General features: G+C 33.6%; 1 protein-coding gene and 3 non-coding genes across 4 annotated transcripts in view; 1 reads left to right on the top strand and 3 right to left on the bottom strand.

Annotated features, from left to right (window-relative positions):
- The window catches only part of LOC143909106 (guanylate cyclase 32E), a 31,648-nt gene that overhangs the window by 2,512 nt on the left and 3,231 nt on the right, over nucleotides 1-25,905 (bottom strand). Inside the window, exons 4-21 of the mRNA XM_077427007.1 lie at nucleotides 25,125-25,311; nucleotides 21,516-21,593; nucleotides 21,188-21,444; nucleotides 19,779-19,924; nucleotides 19,288-19,426; nucleotides 17,047-17,137; nucleotides 16,758-16,951; nucleotides 11,154-11,333; nucleotides 10,983-11,087; nucleotides 9,541-9,612; nucleotides 8,982-9,153; nucleotides 8,723-8,915; nucleotides 7,471-7,605; nucleotides 7,275-7,387; nucleotides 7,049-7,200; nucleotides 5,312-5,410; nucleotides 251-395; nucleotides 60-158 (exon numbers count right to left, since the gene is read on the bottom strand). Of these exons, the coding sequence (XP_077283133.1) occupies nucleotides 60-158; nucleotides 251-395; nucleotides 5,312-5,410; nucleotides 7,049-7,200; nucleotides 7,275-7,387; nucleotides 7,471-7,605; nucleotides 8,723-8,915; nucleotides 8,982-9,153; nucleotides 9,541-9,612; nucleotides 10,983-11,087; nucleotides 11,154-11,333; nucleotides 16,758-16,951; nucleotides 17,047-17,137; nucleotides 19,288-19,426; nucleotides 19,779-19,924; nucleotides 21,188-21,444; nucleotides 21,516-21,593; nucleotides 25,125-25,311 (2,557 nt within the window). The remainder of the gene's footprint in view (nucleotides 1-59; nucleotides 159-250; nucleotides 396-5,311; nucleotides 5,411-7,048; nucleotides 7,201-7,274; nucleotides 7,388-7,470; nucleotides 7,606-8,722; nucleotides 8,916-8,981; nucleotides 9,154-9,540; nucleotides 9,613-10,982; nucleotides 11,088-11,153; nucleotides 11,334-16,757; nucleotides 16,952-17,046; nucleotides 17,138-19,287; nucleotides 19,427-19,778; nucleotides 19,925-21,187; nucleotides 21,445-21,515; nucleotides 21,594-25,124; nucleotides 25,312-25,905) is intronic.
- TRNAG-GCC (transfer RNA glycine (anticodon GCC)) lies at nucleotides 13,830-13,900 on the top strand. Its single transcript has one exon. It is a non-coding gene; the product is annotated as a tRNA-Gly (tRNA).
- On the bottom strand, nucleotides 20,838-20,908 carry TRNAG-GCC (transfer RNA glycine (anticodon GCC)). The gene has a single exon. It is a non-coding gene; the product is annotated as a tRNA-Gly (tRNA).
- TRNAG-GCC (transfer RNA glycine (anticodon GCC)) lies at nucleotides 20,994-21,064 on the bottom strand. Its single transcript has one exon. It is a non-coding gene; the product is annotated as a tRNA-Gly (tRNA).

Raw genomic sequence — 25,905 nt, 5'->3', positions numbered from 1 at the left:
ATCGCTCCGTATCCCAAATCCAAATTCAAATCATATGTGTAACATAATACGACACTAACGAGCTCCGGTAGACTCCATGCGACTGGCAGTATTGACAGTATCACCGAATAGGCAATATCTCGGCATTTTCAATCCGACAACGCCAGCACACACAGGCCCTAATTAAATCCGAAATATATATACATGTATATAGTACCCAAACTTTGGAGATATATTTCAAAATATACGACGGTACGAATTAACATAATACCTGAATGAATTCCTATGCGCAATCTCAGCTGGTCGAGAGGTCTGTGCCTGATGCGGAATCTTCTGACTGCTGAAAGAAGATGCAAAGACATGGAGGCGACTTCGGCGGCGTGCGAATCGCCATTTTTCAACGGCAATCCGCTCACCTAAACGAGACAAAAATAAATTAGTTGTTAATATCTCGGGAAGAGCGAAACGTTTAACGTTTCGCCACTGTAATAAAGCTAGGTTGTAAATCATGCTTTGTTCAGCTGGCGAATGTAATTAGATACTCAATGTCGTACAAGTTACTATGGTAGATACGTAGATAGTAAATGATGAAAGTCGCCTCATTCAATCTCAAAGTTTGTTCGAGTAAAAGGAAATTGTGAATTGATTAATTACGCAATTAAATATATTATCTTGGTAAGAATCGTCTACATAGAAAACTCATTCGACATACATATATGAATATTGATTTTCCTCTTGTGTGTATATCTGTACCGACGTATACAAAATACATACAAATTTACCGTTATCCTTATCTTTAACCTGTGCTATAGATTTGTTATCTCTGAAAAATCCAGGTAATATTTTAGAAATCTTGCTATTTGGTTTAGAGCAAAGTTGCAAAGTAAAAAATGCATCAAATTAATACACACGAAGCACACTGAGACACAGGGCGCGAACGAATGAACGTAATAACATATAGAGACACATGTCTTCGTGAGCATCTTCTGTATCCATATGTATTTATATGATCCGTATGTATTAATATTTTGAACGAAATACACGTACGAAAAATCAGAAAGTTCTTTCGATAGAGTTTGTTATTTAAACAACAGCATAGACTAGTGTTTAGCATATAATGCTTTCGAATAAAGTAGTCATAGGGTTGATCCCACCGCTTGCTGCTGACCAGACCTTGGATATGTGACTCCAGATCCTTCCGAGTTTTCCAGCAACTCAAATTTTTCTGATTTGTGTAACCACTGCAAATTTTTATCTGTGGATATATCTGTGGTATAATACTTACAATAATTCTGTAAAATATTTGATCATGGATGTCGTTTTTATGGGTGTATACGTGTATATGTATATCTAATATATAATTTCGAAAGAGACTTTGTATGTAACTATGTAAAGTTTGGTTGGGAGCTTCGTAAACAAATCAAAGTTTTTATGATGACGATACCGATACCGTTGAATATATATTTTTTTCGATTCAAATAAATTTAATAAAAAACAAATTAATTTTTACTCATAGATTAGCCATGTTTAAGCTGTTTATATAGCAAAAAACCGAGCGAAGCCGGGTAAAACCACTAGTAATTAATAATTCTTAATCTGTAAACCACAGTCGTGGCTTTGAGGTAATCTTTTAAGACGAGTGTGAATGATTGATTGAAATAATATAAAATAAATACATACATACATACATATATTATGATTACATTTCATTTAAACTGGCTGTTATAATATTTGTTTATTAATATGCAAAGAACGTATGTAGATGTTTATTAATAAGCCAAAGAACGTAGAACGTAGAACTGTAGATCTTTGTCACCACACGTTTTATTGAATACTTGTACGTTTAATTCGTTAAAATAATCCTTTTTGAACATATGCAAATATTAATGTTTTGTTATCATATTGTCCGTAGAAATTATGTCGTAGACTTTGTGTCATTAGACGTTTTGTCGTTGAACCATATTAATTATATAGATACACTTATTTATATACATAGGTACACATATTTAATGCGAATACACTATAATTCGTATCAATCATCAATAGAATTTGTACATATTACACAAATTTAACGAATTACACACGCCTTGAATTTAGGACCCGTTTTTCACACACACAATTCCTATTTATTTGCGAGACACGTGTGCGAGATGTGATCGATTTGCACACACATCGGTTTCGGTAACGTTTGTACCGTGCAATTTTCCGACAGGTTTTCCACGCGGCAGAATTTTCCCCCTCATTCTCGTTTCAGATACCTCCTCGGTATGTACATATAAATTTATCCCACACATACGCCCTTTTGAGGAATTAGCGGGAATAGGCGGAACGATATTCGAATAATAGAAAATATAAGATTTCTTATAGTACAATACATTTTCTCGGAACATTTCCACAACATGATAGTAATATTATAAATTGTTGGAAATGGAGAGATATTCGTATGCAAACCCACGCTCCCGTACTTGTAGCATTCGTCACATGTATAATATAATGTCATATACCAGTTCAGAATTGTGTGGGATTATGGGGGTCTACCCTTGTAACATTATGCGGTATGGTGTACATCCCTGACGATGACAGGTACCATTGACGAGACGAGTCGCTTCCACCCTTAGTTCAATTTGCAAGTGAAATTTATTATAGAATGTGTGCGATGAGGTGGAGATGGATCGACACAAATGTTAAACATTCAATATTGCATTTCCGATGTAACCCAAGACCGAAATTTGTAACTGGGTCACGCGAGGATCGCGTCAAAATCCCTATTTCGTATTGTCGGATGAATTTGCAAAGACCCTAGTAGTGTCAACGTTCCGAAGTCTTAAATTATGAGAAAAGTAAAGCCTAAACAAATCGTACGCGAAAAGTAATGTCACTTTTATGCATTTTTATTCTTATGCACCGTGAATGTTTATAGTATAGTATACATATGTAAAATAACAGTCAAAAGTTTATAACATTTTTTTTTATACAATTTTGATGTGAAAGATGTTTGAAAACTTTCAGAAATTATATACATATGTACATATTTTTGACTCTGACCATGCAACCCTGTAATTCAGCTTCTGTCAGAAGTCTTTTTACGAGTTGCAAGGAAATTTTATATTTCATTTCCTTTTTACTTCTCCAGCTAGCCCAGAAGGTCCATTTTTGAGATTTTTAAAGACATGGTAGTTTAAAGGAAATCTTGACACAGCGTTATTTTTTTTATTATTGGTTGATTTTAAATAAAAATAGTCTCACTGTATCCTTTCATTATCGTTTGGACCGCACATTGCGATAATTCAAGTTGTTTGGAAGTTTTTATCTATCGCGAGCATTGAAAATGTATTTAAATAACATGAGCTTTGTTCCCTATAAAAGATGCACTTATTAAAAAAAAAACGGAAACGATAAAACAACGCGACGAAATTACTTTTTTCGAAAAACCGATTCACGTTAAAAGACAATTTAATATATTTTTAAATAATAAGTAACTCAAGGTAGAAAAAGTAAAGGCACAGATACACACAATCGTACGCGGCACGTGTTTTGTTTAGATAGTTTTGCACATGCAAAAAAATAAACTCCAGCATGCTTAGTCTGTGCCGTCGCGATCTTCCCTAGACTAACCTCCTGTTTTTTCGTGATATTTTGATCGAATGTTTTCGGTGATATTTTGTTCACGGTTTGACAAAGGCTTAACAGTGATCGATAATGGTGATTCCCATATTTGTAGAAATGTAGAAGAAACTTAATTATTAAAAATAATAATTTTCAATGACCCGAAGAAACGCCCCTCCCAGCTAAACACCACGAGCACGTGCATGCCGTACTATTCAATGTGTTTGCGACAAGAGTGAATGACAGAGGAATTCCTAGTAAGAAGTAATTTCTATAAGTTAAAAGCATTTTTTACAACTGGCCTAATGCACTTGTCCACTATATTTTTACTTTTTATTTTTATTTTTATTTTTATTTTAATATGTACACATATACCTCATATGTACATACATACATACATATTGAAATTAAATGGTATAAATATGCGTGTGTAAAATATGACTCGGTGACTTTCGTACACGTCACTAAAATATTTCATTTCAATTTTCCACTTAACATATCGCACTAGGGTTTCTGCCCGGGTCGACCCGGGACAGAAATTCCCAGAAACTAACGGAATTTTTAATGTCCCGTGTCCCGGGAATTCTTATCTCAATCCCGGGAAAAATATTTCAATCAAAACGCTCTTTAAATGGTTTAATAAACGCGAATGTATATCCTACGATGGAACTATTATGTATGTTAAGAGTGAATCCTCGAATTGACGATTCCATAATGGAAGAAACTTTTTTAGATTCTGATAAAGATGACAAATTGTGTGTTTGACGATGAATGAAGAGTTAAATACTGTGTTATCAAATACAAAAAAAAAATTTCGTCCCTTTTAACTATAAAAACAGCTTCGACCGAAACTGAAAGAGATTTTTCTATTGCTGGAAATATTTGTACCAAATCTAGAAACACTAGGATTTAGGATTCTTTGTTTTTATTATTACATTTTATTCATTAAATAGATATATTGCTACTTTTTTAAGTGGCAATATATTATATTTATTTAAATTTAATACTGATAAAAAATAAATTGAATTGAAAAAAAAATTTTTACATCATACATATGTCCAGGAATTCCGGGAGCTCCGTTTCAGGAATTGAAAAAGTTCGGGAAATCAGAAACCGTACCCATCAAAAGGCGCAATTCCAATACAATGACCGTTACTGTACACGAAGTTTTATTTACAATTCCGCTAACGTATCGCGAATAAAAATGGAATTTTACGAATTCGTTCGTGCATAAAGATATAAAGTAATACATATACACATTTATAAAGCAATAAACGCGACGAAACACCTGTAAACGTATATGAGAACCGCAGAAATTTTACGAGGCCGGTTTTACTTTGATGTCGCGTAATGAAAAGGAGTCACGATGCGAGACAATTTACTGTCTCGCAAAACACTCACACGCTCCTCTCCGCCGATAGCTCCATATTAAATCGAATTTATTACACACGCCTAGTGTATTGTTGAACATAAATAAAGCGAACGAAAAATAATACCAAAAACATAAGCAAGTGGTCGTGCGTAATTGAAATCCCAGTTCAATACATTGTACGTAAATTTGAACATACATATGTATAAGAACTTGGAGCTTATTATGGGTCAAGAACCGTCACGGAATTTGTCCACAGTCGGTCACTATCTGAAGATATGGTATGTTCATTTACATAATCAAATTTGGCAAACGTCAGTAATACGCTTCTTAAAATAATATTAAAAAAATTCTTACCACCATGTATGCGTCTCCGATAGTTTCCACTTTGTACACGTCGTAACTTTCAATTATGGAATCGAAGCACGTGTATAGATCGTTGAGGAAGTCTACTACCTGAAAATTTAGAGTGTGTTGCGATTTAAGTAAATATTCACTCTTATTTCTACATACTTATACATACATAGTTGGATTTCTCAAAAGATTTTAACGATCGTAGCCACAAGCGTTAGACCTTCAAATTAAATTTCTTTTACTACACTTTCAAACTTTTATCTCTCAACTTCGACAATAGTATTTGTCAATCATAAAGGATTCGGATTTATAATCCAAAAATTTCATAAGATTGCATCAGCTCCAAATGCGCGTCGCTTTTATGTTATTCCAAAATTACATACATACATACATATACGTTGTATACAGTGTACTCTCGATTATCCGTGCTAATGCTGGGGTCAGGTCTGGATAATTGAAAAATACGGATAATCCGAACAATCGATTTTTGATATCGTTTCTATTGTTACATCTGCATCACTCTGCATTAAAATCCCGGATCATTTGAATCGCGATATAACCACTCCTTGATGTTTTCCCAATCCAAATTTTGACAAATCACTTGCCTCTTACTCTTCACAATCCGATAAATCTATTTCCTATAATTTCCGATAAATCTATTGTAAGAATCTTTCTCCATGATCAAACCAGTGTTATTGGTTTGACTTTTGATCTAGGTTTTACTTTTCCGTGTAAAGCATCCAAAATACTCTTTTTTTCCCAGAAATTGATCAAGTCATCATCTTCCTCAGCAATAGTTTTGAGAAGATGATACATTGGTCCATAGGTTGTATTAGACTTGTAACATTAGGCGGTAAAAATTTAGTTACCATAAGGCCGTCGTTTGTTTTTAATTTAGTCTCATTCGGATGAAAAGATGCATTATTTATTAATAACACTGCTTTATGTGGGAATCCTTTATTTTTTTAAAAAATCTTTTAATTAAGGAACCCATTTAGTTTTGAACCAATCGTGGAAGATATCTCTATTCATCCATTGCTCTTTTTTGGTTATAATAATCAGCAGGATTTTTTTTTAATTCTGTCTCCTTAATAGGTTTTTGCTTTTCTAAATCTGAATCTAAATCTTCGTATGATGATATTTTCACATTCCTCGTCTGGAAGGCCATCCAGTACTATCACAATCTCTTGTGAATGCCTCCAACTTTAATTCGATTCTTTGGCGAGTTTAACGCAATTAACGCAAGTTTTTGTTTTATGGCGAATATAGTTTTTTTGCGCTTACTTAGAGATTTTTAAGAGTTAAAAGCGTGTTTGTAAGAGATTTTAATTTAATGCAAACAGTAATTAAATAAATAACTGAACATATATCCCAATGATCCCATTATTACTTATTTTCATTCAAAATTAATTAAATTAAAAGAAAAAATTTCATCATTTTCTAGCACGGATAATCCGCACCAGGATAATCGAGAGTACACTGTATTTGTATCTGTATGTACATCAAACGTTATTGCATTTGAATCTTGATAGAAAGTTCTGGGACTCTCCTTTATCCTCACCCGAAAAGCAAAGTACCTAAAGCTAATATTACAGAAAAATATTTTTTTACGTATCATTTCAGAAAATCTTTTGTTATGATACTTTGCAACTTTAAAAAGAGGAGACCGAAGTGAAACAAGCGAAACAGTTGAACCAAATTTGAGTTGGAGCTTAGATATATACATATAATAATACTTACTTGCAGTGGAGTGCTTTCGGCAGACATAGAAGTAAATCCGACGATATCGCTGAAGTAGATCGTAACACAGTCGAAACTTTCTGGGTCTACCCTCTTGCCCCTCTTGAGTTGTTCGGCTACCGGTCTCGGAAGCATCTCCAGCAGCAAAGCCTCTGACCGATAATATAATAAGTTAAAATTTTGTTTACCCAAGAAAATTGTGTAGCTCGACATTGTGCTACAATACCAGTTTTCTTCTTTTCCTCTTGAAGTTGATCCGTTCTCTCGTCGACGAGCACTTCTAAATTGTTGGCGTACTTCTCCATCATGGCCATCATGTTGTCGAATATGTTAGGCTTCCTGTGCAAAAATTACATGAGGTATATCAGTCGATTATGAATACGTTTAATGTGTACATACATACATATATGAAAAACACTCACATTCCTTTCCTGAGGGGTCTCAACTTAGCCCTAATGGCTTTAAAGTCAGGTCTTTCATCCGGTTGCTCAGCCCAACATTCCCTCAGGCAGTCCCTCACACAGTCGAAGCTGTTTTCCAACGGCTCCAGGGACGGCCTAGGAAAATAATATCGAATTTATACGAGCCAAAAAGCACTCGAGGGGAACTGACGAACGCAATTATCTCAACGGTAGAATTCACCAAATATTAATTTAGAAAACGCCCCTTTTGATCTTACTTTTTCTTAGAAAACCTTTTAAATATGTTTTTTTCAAATATCTCCCTTTTGTGTGTTTGTTTCGTACTTCATATTCGATTAAGCTTTTTGGAAGACAACATTTCAAGCAAATTCATATGTACATATATATGTATACATATCAATTTGTTTTCAACGTAGAGTATATACTGTAGGAAGTAGGTTTATGCTATTTTTAATGTACAAAAAGCTTATAAATAGATTTACATTATACATATGAAGTGTTGATATATACATACATTACCTACATATGTACAATATGTATGAGTAATAAATAGGCATTTTAGCTGAGAAAATATTTTGTACAATGTGGCCAAAATATTATGTATGTATTATGGAAATATATGTAAATGTTGATTATTTTATTCTAGAAATGATAATTCAATATATTAATTATATTTTTAATAATTGAAATCTTCCAAAGGAACAACTAAGTGTGAATGTGTGTACATACATACATATATTATACATGCATGCAATTTTAAAAGGTTCAATTTTGTTCAAATACTTTTGTATGTACCTACTTAATTTTGATGTTCATGTTTTATCTTGCTTTTTAATACAAAATGTTGATAATTCGTATGTACATAAGTATACGTTATAATCATCCGTTTTATAGGCGGTATTGAAATTTAAATAAAATTATATACTTACTTAAAAAAAATCACGAAGCCTATTAAGAAATATATTATTATTATAGTAGCTGCGTCTAATCTTATTAAATTGCTTTTGCGGATAAATTTGAATAAACCCATAAAGTAAATGATTTAGTTTACTTTCCATTTATTTTGGCAACGTTCTCCACGTTTTGTTATGTAACAAAATTGCGGTCTCTCAGAAGACGTTTATATGTATGGTAAACTACCGAGTACGAGTTAAACACCGCTAATTTTTATAACTACAATATATTATAACCTAAATTTTCCAAATCAAAACACATCTATGTATATGTAGATACATATATAAATGATACATACCTGAAAAGAGGTTCCGCAGGATCTGGTTTGGATACTTTTGCAATAATTTCTTTTGGGCCAATAGGCAGATCACCATAAGGTCCTCGCCTTGTATGAATTTCATACAGCAACAATCCAAAAGAATAAACATCACCCTTAGGACAGCCCTTCAAGGACCCACCACGAAGTAGTTCAGGTGCTTGGTACAACAAACCTGAAGAATAACCGTTACGATCATCGAATCAATAAATTTAAAATATCATCTGCTAAATCAACACACCTTCGAGCTTTGTTTGGATCAAAGCCGGATCTGATGGTGCGTCTTCTCCCTTCCTGAAACCCTCGATTCCGAAATCAGTGAGCTTGACAACCCACCTCGAATCCACCAAGCAGTTAGACGACTGGAGACAACCGTGGTAATGGAGAGGAGACTCGTGCAGATAAGACATACCCTGAAAGTGCACACACACGAGTCTTTATATTTATATACAAGCGAAAAGTTCAACGAGTTGAACTTTCAACAGTGAAAGTTATCGCGGCGGGTCGCGAACTCACTTGAACTCTTTCAAACACAATATACTCGCGTGGAAAATCCGTGAAAAACACTGACGACTGGAAAATAAAGATGCAAAATAAAACCTCACAGACACGGCATTATTATGTACTAGCCGTTTTTTTATTTCTTTATCTTTATGTCGTATTTCGCATTTCGATTGTCTCCTGTCAGAGCTTCGCTAGGTTCTCCTTCGACCGATTTTTATTGCGCCGAAATAAGAAGGCTTTCACGCTTATATTTTTTGCTTACATTTACATGTATACGAAAGTAATGAAAATTGTACCCTTATTATGTCGCCGACGAGTGATGCGATGAACATGCTGTCCAATCTAATGTCTTCATTGTCTAATATATCCTAAAATCATTAATGAAACGTCATATTAAAAAACGTAAAAATAATAAAAACGCTAGTTGAAATGAATTATGATTACTGGAATTAATGTATGCTAAAGAAAAAAAAATCGGGTGTGACGAACCCACGATTTGTATTTGAGGAATATAAGAAGTATAAAAAACAAAATTCGATAATGGAATGTATGTACATACATACACGTTCAAGCATATTTGGCTATGAGAACAATTTTGATATAAGTAAGTCAAAATAAAATAATGAAATATTATTTTTTTTAAGTTACTACTTCCGGCTTACTTAACCAAAACCTTATCAACTTGTCAAGTAAGTACATAAATAATACAAATATAAATTTTCAGCTTGATACGTACAGTTGTGTGGAAACCGTCGTGCCGTTTCAACATTTTTGCCTTAACTAAGAGGAAAAATTCCCACTTTTTTATTTTAATCAAATTGATACAAATATTATAATTGAATTTTCTCGTGAAGAGCACACATAGGTTGAAAAAAAGAGTGAGAAAAAATCATAAGTAGAAAATAAAATCGCAAACATGAAACGATAAATAAAATCAATCTAACAAGATAGTTTCCCCAGTTGAGTATTCTTAGTTACACTCGTCCTATATATCAAGTTGATTATAACGAATTCCGTAATTGCATCATATGAAACAGGGATTGAGAAGAATGACGTTAATAAATAATCGTTAGGGATGTCAAGCAAAGGTCGAGCTGTAGTACATGGGTAACATAATTAGTCTAGGGAAACTTTTGGGGAATAACTTCGTACTGTTAAGATATCGTTGATAAAATGGCATTGAATTGTTACTTCTGATTTATGACAATGCGAGACAGGTATGTATATTTTTTAATTTATTTTTATTTCATGTTTTTATACTTACATTTTAAACAGAATTTTACTCTTAATGTACTGAATTTTTTATGAATATTTTTCTTGAAATAAAATATGCCAAAGAGCTAAAATAAAACTCGGTTTGTGACATTCAATTATCGTAATAATTTCAAAATGCTATAATATTGCAGTAACAAAAAAACAATTGAAAACATATGAATAATGAAACAAAATCCCCAAACTATCAGATAATTTTCATAACTCATTTTCGTTAGACTTGAATTGTCGGCACTTCCTGGTTTCCCCAATCTGATAAACCGAAAGTGTCTAATCGATATATACACATACATATATAAGAGGAAATGATTTCCATTGATCAATTGCCTGTCCCAAAATCCAAACTATGAATCATGAATGAATTTATACAAGAAACATCACATTCCCCCGAAACGATCAAATCACCATCCTATTCCAATAACCGTAAATCACACTACGTACATACATTTAATACATAAACACAAACCTTCAAACTACCCCTGTTGCAGTATTCCGAAACGATGCAAATATTTGGCGGGTCAATACACGCCCCGATGAAACCATTCAAGTTGTCGTGCCTCAAGTCCCTCATCTGAAAATTAATTGCGATTATCTCAAGTCGGACTACAATACGGACGAGGAATAATTTAAGACTTACAATTTTGAGCTCCTTCTTCATTTGTCTGGTGATGTCGATGGACTTCTTGCGGACCCTCTTAATTGCCAACACTCGCCCCTTGTAAACTCCGACCTCGGTGAAGATGGACGAGTACCGGAAGTCAGCCTCCGGATTGGAGCTCAACGAAACTTGGCTCGTGCGTACCATCGGCTGCGCAGGCTGTATGCAAATTAAGCATTATTTAATCAAATATAAACTCGATTCGTGTTTTGTATAGTCCTTAATCTTGGTGTGTGTGTTTTTGCACGTGCCGAGCCACCCTCTTGTGAACTTGCCGTTGGGCAGTCCCGGCACGCGCCGGTCGAATCAGTCGTCGCCAACTGGTGGTTTTCGGCTCCCGACCCGAACCCGAAATGCCGATGCTTTTATGCAGATCACGTCGTCCGGGAAGATCGCATCGGACCGTGAACGTAGGCGGCGAACGAATTTTTTTCTGATTGAAATCTGTGAAATTGGTCGTTTCGAGCAAATTTTTCGGTGCGCGATATTTATCGCCAAATTAAAATTGAAGCGAGGGTGGCTCCAAGAAATTAAAAATCGATTAGCAACTGGGCGAAATCTAAAAATATTCACAAAAAAAAAACAACTTATTTAATGGATCGATTAGCATTCTGGTCTTAAGGATACAATCTTTTTATTCAATTTAGTATACATACATATTATAATTTTATGCTGTAAATTTTGCAATATTTTTACATAAAAGGCAATATTTATCGTATTCATTCTTAATTGATAAATGTTTTCATAATAGATATGTGAATAGCACGAAATATCAAAAACCAGTCCGCCAGAAAGCAAAGTAATGCTATCAAACAATGTTTTTCAAGCTGGATTCACGCGGTTAAAGTTGAATAAAATGCATCAAAATAAAGTCTGAATTTATTTGGTCAGTAACTTGGTTTGATTTGGCCAGTATATAAATAATCAGTAAGTTATCATATGGGTCACTGACTGCTTGACTATTGTCTGTCTGTCAAAAAATACGTAAAAAAGAATCAATAACCGGTTTAATGACCGTTCATGTTGTCACGTTTAAATTGTCAGAAAAACTGACAATTTAAATTGAAATCATGTAACATTCATTGTCTCGCAAATTCGAACAATTAGCATCTCGAATTTCTTGAATCTTATAAACTGCTACCTACATAATGTATTTCTCACAAATTTGCTATGAATCAAAAATTTTGTTGATTGTCCATAGATATCTCTATGTCCTGTTATATTTGAAAAATTGTTAGTATTTATAAAAAAAAAAATCCAACAATATGTGTCGCCTGAGGGTAATTCTTGTCATACCATATACGAGCCGCTATTTGTAAGTGAAGTAAGTCCACTTTTCTTTATTTTCAGAAATATCTCGTAAACATTAAACATTATGTTTTGCGTTTTATAATATTTAAAAATACTGGTGACTTGTAGTATGTTTATTCTACTTTCCCGAAATTTTGGACATATCGAATTAAAAGTAGTGATAGTAATTTGTGAAACTGAAATAGTGTTTTTGGAACTGAATATTGGACTTCCGCCACTATCAAATATAGCGACTCATATTATTTATGTATGTATGTATGTATTTAATAAAAAATAAAAATAAAATATCGTAAAAGTTATTAACCATTTATTGAAATTACCTGGCATTTAAATGGTTTTATTTTTAATTTATACCGGGAAGGCCTAACATCTTCCTGGCCAGAAACATTGTAAATTTGATACTATTTGAGTATTATACATCTACAGAGACATTTATGGTCAAATTTGTAAACTTATAGCTTTTTATACAATGCAGAGAAATTCGAGATCGGTGAAAACTCTAGATTTGCGGGAAAATGGATAAGGTTGCCAATTTGTTGGAACCGTTTCAATGAAAATCATATAAATTGGTAAGCTCTGATAGGAAATCATCGACCTGTAGTCACAAATCCAAGGTGTGGTCAGCAGAAACCAGTGGGATTTGAACCTGTGACAATTGTGTTCAAAACATTTTATGCTAACTACTAGTCTATTGTGTTGGTTTAATTGAAATCATTTATCTTTTTTTTTTTCAATTATTATTATAATGAACATAACTACATACTCTCATACAATTTTAATGCTGTCAAAAGTCGTACAAGGAACATTAAAGTACTAATTCTTATTTTCAACTAGAAAATATTGGAAAAACTACATACACAGGTATTTAAGAAAATCCAAATACACATATGTATGTGCAGTTGAGGCAACGAGAGAGGAAACGTCATGCAAAAGATCAAGAAAATAAATAATTATGAAGAGAATACTTACATATAGAAAAATAACACTAGCAAATCAGACTTTATTCTTCTCCCATCACAAACATGTTATATCTTTCCCAAAACCTACATACGTATGTATATACTTCGTAAGTAACATACATAAATTGTACTTACATTTATTCATCCAAATTTTTTCCATTATAAACGACATTCAAAAAAATCGAACAAGTAATAAAACTACCAATCCATTTCAATGTGGCCATAAACCTTAACGACCACAACAAACACTACCGTATCGAACGAAATTTACACACATGGCCCTTACACTTTTACGACGCATTCATACACACATTCGGCAATTGATATTGCACAATACCCATACATTTCCACCGCTGAAATACATCATCATGCCGATGAAAATCAAGCATCGGTGGTTCAGTGGTAGAATGCTCGCCTGCCACGCGGGCGGCCCGGGTTCGATTCCCGGCCGATGCAATCCCATTTTTATCCCGTTTACTTTTTGGCCAATAAAAGGTTCACGACCGCTGACAGTTCGGCCTTAACCTCGAGCGTGACCTGAGGACGTGTCTTTAGACGGCGGCTCAGTATAAGGGTTAAGTGAAACACTAATGAAAGCTTTTAGAAAAACACGTTCGAACAAGACGAATGAAGTTTTTTTTGTTCCACTTCAAATATTAACTCTATACACACACTGTATACTACGTTCAGTGTTAAATAGCCAGCCTTTGTTTCCGGGGAGTTGGTTCGTCGAGATGAACGTTTAAGCGGCCCGTTTAACCGACGTAGGTGGCGAATAAATTGACCACGCGGAAAATTACACTCGAATTTCAAATTGCATCACAGGGTCGAAAGGGTCAACCTTTATCCTACGGCCAAATGAGCAACGAGGGCACCTGCCGTGGGAGTCTGAGTGCGAAACGACTGCTTTACGACACCTGTGTGCTCTGGACAATCGGCTCGTCCCTCCGCAAGTTTGCGACCGGAAACCGAAATATAAATTAAAGCGGTCGACCCGTACGTTCCTATGTTGCGTTGTTTCAGATCCAATCAAATTAATGAAACTGAATTTTTGTCAGAGTTCGGAAGTAATTTGCTGAAGGACTGTACATATGTACATATTTATACTATTTCCAATATGCGCATATGTTGTGTCGGCTTTTGTTTATTTAAATTAGGTTTTTCAAGAGAACATGTCTTCTTTTTTGACAAAATTCTTTTGTTCTCTTTCTTTTGTTAAACAATCTCAAAATATTCTCTTTTTACAAACTTTTTATTAGTTTAACTCTGTCATTTGATTTAGCCGACTGTTAAATATTTTGTAATGATAATAAGCATTTACAATTTTTTTTATAATGAAATAAGCATTTATGTGCAATAGGATTTGATTCGGGCGTTTGAAGTGCGTAGTTATAATATTATTGAAAGTCGTATAACGCGTTATTATTTTCTATTTAGTATCAATTAAGGGTATTATCAAAAAATTTAAACTTATATTTTAATTCACGTAACACTATTTTGTAAAAGAAAACGCTTCTCAGTAGATAACATTTTTCTATTATTATCTACTCTATTTTTATGTAAAGTGAAAGTGAATGCACGAGCAAATTTGCAATTACATATGTGATATGTATTAAAAAGTAGTACAAAACAAAAAAAATTCGCAAGCGGCGCCAAATTATAGACTATTTTTTGACCATCATTTTTGTAAATTAAGGTTTATTACATAAAACTTGGACTTACTTTTATTAATTTTCTAAATTTTAATTTTAAAATTCTCTAAATCAGATTTTTTTTAAATTTTAGGCTGTTTCAAATATTTTGTTTAATTTGAAATTAAAAAAAATTGAGGGATCAATTTTAAAACTTAAAACAATGGCTGTACTTTTGATGATACGTCACTGAGTGCATTTCAAATAAATAAAATTAAAGTTTTCTGATCATTAATTTACAAATGTATATATTTTTCAAAAATTCATTTGTGGTCCGTAGGATTTTTAATTAGGAATTTAAAGGTCTGAAAGATATTAAACGTTATAAGCAACCTCTGTTTTTAATGTTGAGATTTTATTGTGATTTTTGAATAAAATTAATCGAAAAATACTTTTTTTTATTACTTGTATGTTGGCAACTCTATTTAAAATGGAAAATTATTCCATTATCAGGCATATTGATTTAGAGTGCAAATACGAATTTTGCTTCACATCTAAAAGTAAGCCGTTCGTTAATATAAGCATGGTCACGTATGGCAAACCTTACCCTCAATCGATGATATTATACATACATACATCCATGATTTTTCCATTTTTGGTATTTTAAGGTACTTAAATATAGGATTTCTGATAAATAATAACCAACAATTATGCTTATTACCAACCACATATTAATTTAATTTAAGTGCTTTGAACCAAAACCATTCTGCTGAAAGTCAAGAAAGCTATGATTTATTTTTATGAATTTATTATATAATAAAATTATATTTCACCATGATGACATTATGGGTATTACCCCTGAGCGACACCTATGGTATTAAAATTGTACATATGTGTATAAGTTTATAGATTATAAATTTGAAATCATGTTCAAATAGTGGTGACGAATAGTTGGTAGGATGGTTTTGTCAATTTGATGAGGAACCGTTTCAACAATTAAATCAGATAAATAGGTAAACTCTGATAGGAAACGATCGAATTGGAGTCACAAATATCCAAATCTCACAAGCAATATTGCACAAATATTCCGACTAAATTGTTTTCAATCGCGATCAACTCAGAGCTTAAAGCCGGGTACCTGTCGGTAGTTAGCAATAACGCAACCACCAATCTATACTGCTAGAGTAAATTGATTTATAAAATATACTGCCCGATACATATTTTCTCAATAGTTACACAAATTTTACGCGATAGCACCTTTTAAATCAATTTCAAACTGCCATTTGACTGGTAATCAAGCTTACGATTTGAGTAAGATAAGTTAGTCTATTATGGAAATCGTTGTATTCACTGTTCCATTCGCTTCGGGCGCTTTCTTGAACTCATTTTACTATGAAAAACATATGGTAAAATTAGTCAAATTCATACCATATGTTCTTTCAATCGATAACATAATCAGACCTGGCATATTTACAAGTCCTCTTATATCTTAACCTCATGCTTGAACACTACTCACTTCTAGATATAGTACGCGGACTATTTGCAGATTTCGATGCAAAATAATACACTTACATAAATCATATCTATTTGCATTTGTGCATGTGTATTGTAGAATATTGATGGGTATGAGTATTCAAATTATTTTGGTCGGTCTTTTTATAGAAGCTATGCGCCATACTTACTCTGGTCGTTTTGGAAACTCCATTGGCCGGGTTTTCTTTTTCATCGCTGATTTTGATCTCCCTGAAGTCCAACTTCCACAGGAGACTGTCCAGCTCCTGCTCGTAACGCCAATTCCTGTACAGCACCAGAGAAATGACGGCGAGCAACAGCAACACACCCCCAGCGACACCGGCACTTATCTCTCCCGTGTGAGCTGCACATAAACCGACGACGATTCAAAGTTGAAAACACATTCGAGGCAACAAATCGAGCTACTTTTATGGCGATAAAATAAATCGGTATACCCACTAATGCATTTTTCGCCGCGAAATCCGCAAACCGGCTCCGATATCGGCGGTCCGTTGCCCCGCCACTTTATCTCGTGTATTAACTTCAGCTCCTGCAATCAAATATACGATACTGTATCGATCCAAAACGGAGAACGGTGATTCGATATTTTTAATGACTAAAACATGCATATTATGTAAGGCCCCGTATAATATTCCGCGTGAGTGTTTACCACCTGAGTGACGGCCACCGATTAAAATGAGCGATGATGCTCGAGATGTAGATTGATGGTGGTGCTCCCGCGAGCAAAACACGCAGACAGATGTAATTTCTCAGCCAAAGTGTCCCCAGAGTCAGGTTTATTAAATTAAACCACCGAAATCTCACATCACCCTCCATTTCACTAAGTTGACAATGACCTTGGATACATCTGACACTTTCCCGCATCCGCGTCCCTTCGATATATGTATGTATTCTAGTAGTTCAGTTTTGTCGCGCATGTGTGTGATCGTCGCAAAAAATGGATGGATATTTCGTTGAAAAAAGAAAGGGAAGAAGCTGTTTTTTGCTTGAATTTTTGCCAGCCGTTGCGGAGCGCGGAAAAACTCGCGACATCTACGCAGGCAGTTCAAGTTCGACAGTTCATTTCTCACGTGACGCAAAATTGAATGGAGCGACGGGTGATTGATGAAAATGCTTTCAAATCTAAGATAATTCGGGGTTTCGCAACCCAAACTTTATACCACCACTACTATACTAAATACCTACATACATCCATATACATATTATGCTGATATCCTGATGTTAGATTTAATCTAAATCTCCCATCATGTAAATATTATACATACATACATAAATATGTATATGTATGTACAAGAAAATTTTTAACGCATAAAATGATTAAAAAAAAACAAATATATTACTGTTTTTAAAATTAGAACTAAAATGAATCCACAAATTTTTTGCTAAACGATTTTTGACTTTAGCTATATATTTTTTCAAATAAATTTGCATATTACAAAAAAAAAAGAAGTTTAAATCAGGGTTGTGGAGTCGCTTCAAAATTTACTCTTACCAATGGCTCGAACTTGAAAGATTAAAATAAGATCGACTTTTCTTGCCAACGTGTAAAATCACTGGTAATGAAAGTAATAGCTCAAAATACTATATTGAAAATTAAAGGAATCAAAAAAAAAAACTAAAAATTGGTATCAAAATAGGTGTAATAAAAAGTAGGTACAATTATTTACATACATATATGAATTTCATACAACAACAAATCAATTTATTAAAAAAAGAAAGTAAAATGGAATTAAAAATGTATATGAGACAGGAAAAGAAATCGGTTTTGCTCACAACACATCAACATACATACGTAGAATTCAACGATTTTATTTATAATGTAATTTAAATTCATGATTTTTATAGGGAAATTATTAAATTCAAATTTATTAGTGGATTTACAATAAAAATGGAGACTCCAGCTGACACATACCGTAATTCTATTAATTAAAGAAATTAATAAAAAGGGGTCGGATTCGGTTGATTTTTTACGACTCCGACTATCCCAGGTTTAAAATCACCCACTAAGAAACTTTAGTACATTTAAAAGTTCTCCTGCGTCCTTTTCTTATCTTACCTGCGTGTTACCCCGACCTGCTTTAAAAACGCTTTAGCTTTATAATATACATAATATAGTACAATATGTATACGAATATATCTTTTACATCAATCAGTAGCTGTAAGTCAATTTTTAACAGTCAATCTTCAATGATTTTATTTTATATTTTATAAATAAAATAATATAATTTGTATATGTATTATAACGTGGAAAAATCTCAATTATATTTTTTTTTCGCGTAAAAGAAATTGACGATATTCAATGAATCCATCTCGACCCGATGACCTTTTTAAATTCAGTTTTATATATACAAAAATTGAATAGATCATCATACGATACGACATCACATCCGGTAGGGTGCGATTCGTTCGACCATCAAAATCAAGTTTCGTCAAATCTTTCGTGAAAATTGCTCGCAGATTCGATCAATGTAAGAGTATGAGAGATTTCGACTATTTACTCGGAGGCTTCTGGGCCATTTCAGGTGAAATCGCATCTACATTACCGGTCGAGCGAAAATGAGGTTGACGGCGCGCGAGGGTTTCCTTCCTTTACCATTGGTACACGCGAAATTTTTCCCTGGAAATAGGTTCCGTATTCGATACAATACATTTCACTGTATAAAATAAAATATTACATACCGGAAGTGCGCTGTCGTTATGCTGTTTTCTGGTGAGAGTACCCATCGGGAAAAGACCGAAAGAATCCGACGACTTCATCAATCCGATTAGAGTATAATTTCCTTCAGCGTCGCCATTGTCATCCATATAAGCCATGTACCTACGACGTTATAAACCAGATTATTCCATACAATACGCCACTTTAATCACGTAAGAAGCATTGAGTTTCACGCCATCCCACCGTTAAAATAATACAATGAAGTGTGTTTACATCAAAGAAGTCTTTGATGTTGAAAGTCAATAGTAAATTCGTTGGAGAGTTTTCCTCGCACCCCCTTCGCAAAGTTTTATGGGGGTGAGTTCTCGAATCGTTAAAAGGGAAACTCAACTGCTTCAGGGTCAAGTGGAAAGTCACCGACCCTTGACTATGACCTTTTCAGGCATTAAGACCATCACTTAACACTGGCGTAGCAATGAGCGTGTATACGCGCACTTAAACGTAGCATATTTACCCCATAGCACTATGGTAGTGAGTGTTCTTGATGGAAGCGATGATGTAAGTGCCATTTCTAGGATTCTGACCCTCTCGCAGAGCATTCAGGAGAGCTCCAGCATATAAATGAATTGCATCATATAAAAAAGCCGCTTCCGGTCTGATCTGAAACGCGCACACACCCATTGAAATATATTTTTGTTAGACGTTTGACATAATAATTATTATTGCAGAGGTGTTCAATTGAATTTGTAAAAGTTATCCTTAATAAGCATACATACATACATACATAAATATTCAAAAATAATAATATTTTATTTTATATTACAGATATAAAGACCTTAACATTATGTAGTGTTCTAAATGCATGCAAAACTGTCACCAAAAACAACATGTGAAAAGTGAATCCACGCCTTTATTGCGTTGATATATGAGCCGTTATATTTGAAAGTCCACTTTTCTTCATTTCGAGGATTATTTCGCAGAACATTAAATATAATATTTTTTGTTTACGAATATTAAAAAATAATGGTGGCTCGTAATATGCTTTTTCGGAACATATCAAATTAAAATAAGTGATAATAATTCGTGAATAAAGTCAACCAGAAATAGTGTTTTTGGAACTAAAAATCGCCACTTTCAAATATAACGGTTCTAATATGGAAATAAAGAGTCCGATATACACATGCTGCCTAATATAGTTATTGAAAAATAATAATTAGTAAATATTAAATATTTATTACTATCTTGATTTACAAACGATTGAAATTCAGGAATGCAAATGTGACATTTACACTAAATAATGTCTTGCTTACCGAAAAAATTATTTAGTAACAGTAATTTCATACAAAAGTAGTATCAATGAAATATTATTGCAGGTACTAATATACAATAAGTATTTATTACAGTTCTTTATTTTCAAAATATGAGAGAACAATATCAATTTCTTGACTGGTATGCATCCTTTACTAGACGAAAAAAAAAATACATGCCCAAAATATAAACTTCAGCCGAAAAAAGCCTGCGTGGCTACCACTAGCATACATATTTTATCTTCTTTTTTTGTGAAAAAAAGATTTGGATCGGCCAGGAATCGAACCCGGGCCGCCCGCGTGGCAGGCGAGCATTCTACCACTGAACCACCGATGCTTGATTTACCATTAACAGCAACAATTTTCACCTGTAATGTTTTCTTAAGTTTTTCAAAGAGACATAAGAACAAAAAGTAGGAGATTGCATCGGCCGGGAATCGAACCCGGGCCGCCCGCGTGGCAGGCGAGCATTCTACCACTGAACCACCGATGCTTGCACATATCTCTATTAATAATTTAGTTCAAATTTTTTCATAAAAATCTCCTCTAACGCCAAATCTAACATTTGCACATAATATGAAAACATTAATTTAGAATATAAAATCGTATAAGGTACCATTTTCATTCCTCCCAGCTTGGTAACGGCGTTTCGATAATTGAACGGTGGCATTTCCATATACTTGTTGACCTCTTTGGAAAAGTTAGTAAAGCCTTTGGATGCAGAAGGTACTATTCCTAAGAAGCTTCTAAAGGCTCTGGATACAAAGTCGTCTTGAGAGTTGACCTCCTTATCTCGCAACAGCCCATGTAGATACTTATTAGGATCCAACTCGTCGTACTGTTCTATGTCTATGCCTAATACCCAATACTCGCCTGCAAATAATGCATTTTAATATCACACACATTCTATTCTAGACTAATTAATTACACAAAATGGTATTCACCATTGTCAAAGAGGTTCATATCTTCCATGGCTATCATCAGTCCAATGTGGTCGTAGTGATTACCCAGCGACAAGTAAACTGAAAATGTAAACATGAGCGTTAATTAGAGGATTTTCCTCGCACGTACATACATACAAAGAGAGTGTGAAGAGCAGTCGCTCTTCTCGCTAATTTCGTTACGAAAATGTTCCGTTTTAACGAAGAAATACTATGTTAAGATTTAGCTTAACAAACTTGAGCATTCGCAATGACCTTTGGCAAAAATAAGCGGTACTTTATCGTAAGTGCGAAAAGTCGATGCGGAACACTCGGAAGAAAATTACTCTAAGGGTCCACTTTATGGGGCTTAAATTGTTATAAAGACCGTCGAATAAATTTTTGACTGACATTTTTTTTTGGCGCAGAGTAATAATTCGGTTTTATTTTTCGTTCGTCGCTGGCAATATGTACGTGTGTATGGATAAACATTTTTTTTACAAAAAGAAGAAATTATACACGCATGTTTATTTTACGATGTTTGTTTCGCAATTTTTGTGTTGACGTTATGAGATTAAACGTCGACTATAATAGATTTCAAACGCATTTCATTCATTCAGAAAGGCAAATAAATAACACAGTTTTTTCACATAAATACAATTCATAATATTTTTCCATTTTAGACATTTTTCACATTATGCAGATCGATCTTGTTATAAACAACATCTAAACAACGAATATGAACACATAACAACTAAATATAGAATTATAAACCTTCACCACTTAAAATATATACGTATGTATATTGCGATCGATGGAATAAAAAATACGGAGCCTTTATATTTTGGGAAAAATGTCCACAAAAAAGTAAAAATCCATTAATTTCAATTTCGAGCCACGTTAAATATGCGTAACTCAATTTGAATATTATTCAAATTAATTCAAAAGCATTCGCCATTTTAATATGACACACGCACGAAAGCGAATATGTGTACAAATATACTTTTGGATTAGGTAATAATCACAGTATATTTAGACTACGGGGGTCCATGCAAAACGGGCGTAGAGTACGTGATCGGATTGCGAAGAACATTGGCAGTGAATGTTGTAGTGAGAAAACAGCGTAAAAATTTCCCTAGATTTTCCGCCGCAAAAATCTCTCTCACTTTCACAGCAGCCGATTTTCCAGTCACGTACTTTTTCCGTATACGATATTTCGACGCGGGACCTCAGCAATCACTATACGTACGAGTATATATGTGAATATATGTACTGCTTTGAGTCGATTGATTAATACAGTGTAAATGACAATTTCTCATGAAATGTTTCGCTTTAACATAACCACGATGTCGAAAAATGAGATTATTGCAAAACAAGACGACGGGGGTGCTTAATAAAGCCACCCTTTAGAGATTTCGCACAAACGAGATTTTGATGTTGCGCCGCGGGTGCGCCAGACTAACGCTTCCAAGCCCAGCCGAGCTTTTACAATACATAATCTCACTGTAAGTATCGTATTTAGTTTTCAATATCTACCTAACTATAGTCTAAAGTTGGGGAAGTGCGATACCTAATACATATACATTGAAATATGTGGAACTTTTACTGAAATGTTTTGTCACGTCGAAAAAAGATGTTTCGCGAATCAAATTGGAAAACTTTGGCGAGTTTTATGTTGTATATTTTTTCTATTACATTTTTTCCGCTACTAACATTATACTTACATGTTTGTAAAAATACTTCGTTATTTTTGACAGTTTTGTTAACGTTAACGACTTGTCACGTCGTTTTAAATCGACGATTCACTACATTGAAAGTTTCCAGTAAATATTTTCCGAATAAATGTGATGGCATTGTATGATTTCAATGAACATAATAAAATCAGAATAGAAAATATCTTGATCGAACCATTTTCTGTATTTTCTACAATAAATAAAATACTAAATATGACTTCATACAATGCATTTAATATACTTATACAGACATATGTATATATCGCTCATTCTCGACAACAGTGTCTCAAATGAACGTTATTGCGTCATTATTGTCAACGTACTTTAAAATTGTATCTTGAAAAATCGCTCATTTTTTGGTTAAAAAATGAGCGATTTTAAATTTGTTTTGCCTGATATTTTCTACATCATTTAACTGGTTTGATTCAGTATTAATGTAGCTGCTCGATGAATTGGGAAGAGGAACATCTATGCATGTATAATTTGTGTATATAACGGTTTTTACTACAGCGGCTTCCGCAATGGAAGAATTGAGTGGTAGGGGTTGTCGCACAGTGTTTTAAACTCATATTTTGTGTATAATCGTTATGTGTAATGATGATATTTGGTACTAATGTACAAAAGCTTGATCATAGGTATCGCCTTGGGTAACCTGTGGTGGCCCTATGATCGGGATAAATATATAATGGATAAATAAATAAAGAAGTAAATATGTAAAACCTTTTTTAGGGTCAATGTTTTGAAAAAATATCTGTATGTTACTGTATGTTTCTGTTTTTAATAAATTAATAAATAGTTTTAAATTGATCACCATAGTCAGCCAAACATGGCAAATAGAATACTAGACCTAGAACTTGTTGAAGAATTTGGCTTTATCTTACATTAGTAATGAGTGATGACGAGTGTGAAAATGAAATCAAAAGATGTATAACAATAGCGAAAGACGCTATGATCAAACTGACCCAAATTTGGAAGGACATTTCTATCATTATATCATTGTGGTGCTCACTGTAAATGGAATATTATATTTTTATTTATGTTTATTATTATTTTTTGTCTCATTATACAACTTTCTTTTTATATTTTATTCTGTATGTGTGCCTATTTAAATAAAATAAAAAAATAAATTACATTGGTAAAGGTTCGTTAGGTACAAACGTATTTTTTTTTCAATATTTCTTTATGGTGTAGAATCTTGGACCACTAGGACCAAAGAAAAAAATATAGATGCCTTTAAGATGAAGTGCTAGAGTTAGTATGTTAAGAGTATCATGGACAGCCAGGAGATCTAATGAGCTTGTCTTCCAAGACTGTCATCTGTGTCTTCAAAGAATCCTCAGTTTCTTCCAACATACATATAGTTTTAAGAAAACTTGGAAAGACTACTCGTAACTGAACATTGCAGAGGGTTCTCGGGAAAAGAGAAAGTTTCCTATTCGATGGACCAGACTGGTTCAAGTCGATACTGACTCTTCTATGAGTTAAGCCAATAAGCTAGTGGAATGTCGAGAAAGACGGAGATGAGCAACGATATGGCTGATGTATGTATGTATATATGTACATACATATGTACTTGGGAGATCATTACCCTCTGCACCTGAGATAGCGATTTAAGAAGAAGAATAGTCTTGAAGTTAGTTAAAATCGACGAGGTATATTAATAAAAAAAAGACATTATTGAAATTAATTTTAATATCGAAAATTAATTTCAAAATTCTTTTGTTTTTTTTTTATTACAATTTTATACGTTGATTGTTTGGTTAGTTACAAAAATAAAATTTAACATTCAACGGTGCTTCTGGAACTAAACCTCGCTGAGTTGAGAATTTTCGGTTCGTATTGCATTGATATTACGAAAAGGCTTTGTTCTTATTCTTATAATATGAAAATTAAAACTCACTTCTGGTATCTCGATATGTTTCAAGGATGATGTCTACGAAAGGGTTGCGCGTGTATCCTGGATGATAGGGTTCGTGCCACGTGCGTATCGCGTGCACTTGCACACCAGTTGCACGAACTTCACTGACGATCGTGGAAGCCACTTTCGAAAATTCACTGTCAAGTGCATCCAGGTAAAGCATAGTCACCTGTAAAATAAAAACATCGATGTATCACTTTCAAAAGGTTAACAAGCCCCCTGTGCCAAATAAATAGAGATTACGCACATACGTATGTATATTAGTATGTATATTATAAATTGATGATTGTTTTAGCATATTGTGAAATTAGGTGAACCGTTTGTTTATACTCATACGTTCTAGCCGTAATGGAAGCCATCATTTGCATATACAGATCGATGAAAATAATTCTTTTGTTTTTTTTTTTGAAAATTTATTGAGGTGTGCGTTATTTTGAAATCATATTTAGAAGTCGATTAAGAAATGGTTTTCGTTTATAATAGATTCCATTTCGCTTATAGTTTTAACATCTGGATTTCTAATAAATCTATATGTTATAATATTATATAAGAAAATAAAGGGCTTCAAACAATTTCATCAACATGTATGTATGTATATCGCCATTCTACCTTTTGATTTGCTTTATAATAACCTGACAAGCGGCTAACAAGCTCTCTTTTTATTGAGAGAGCAGCTATGAAATAATACGGGATAGATTAGGTCTTTGAATAGAAGGCTATTTCTTTAATGAATGTTCATGTAGGATTGTTGTATGTAGAGTGT

Source organism: Arctopsyche grandis, chromosome 3 (genome assembly GCF_051622035.1).
Source record: "Arctopsyche grandis isolate Sample6627 chromosome 3, ASM5162203v2, whole genome shotgun sequence".
In the NCBI taxonomy this organism is placed as follows: Eukaryota; Metazoa; Arthropoda; class Insecta; order Trichoptera; family Hydropsychidae; genus Arctopsyche; species Arctopsyche grandis.
This window is presented reverse-complemented; position numbering and strand designations above follow the sequence as displayed.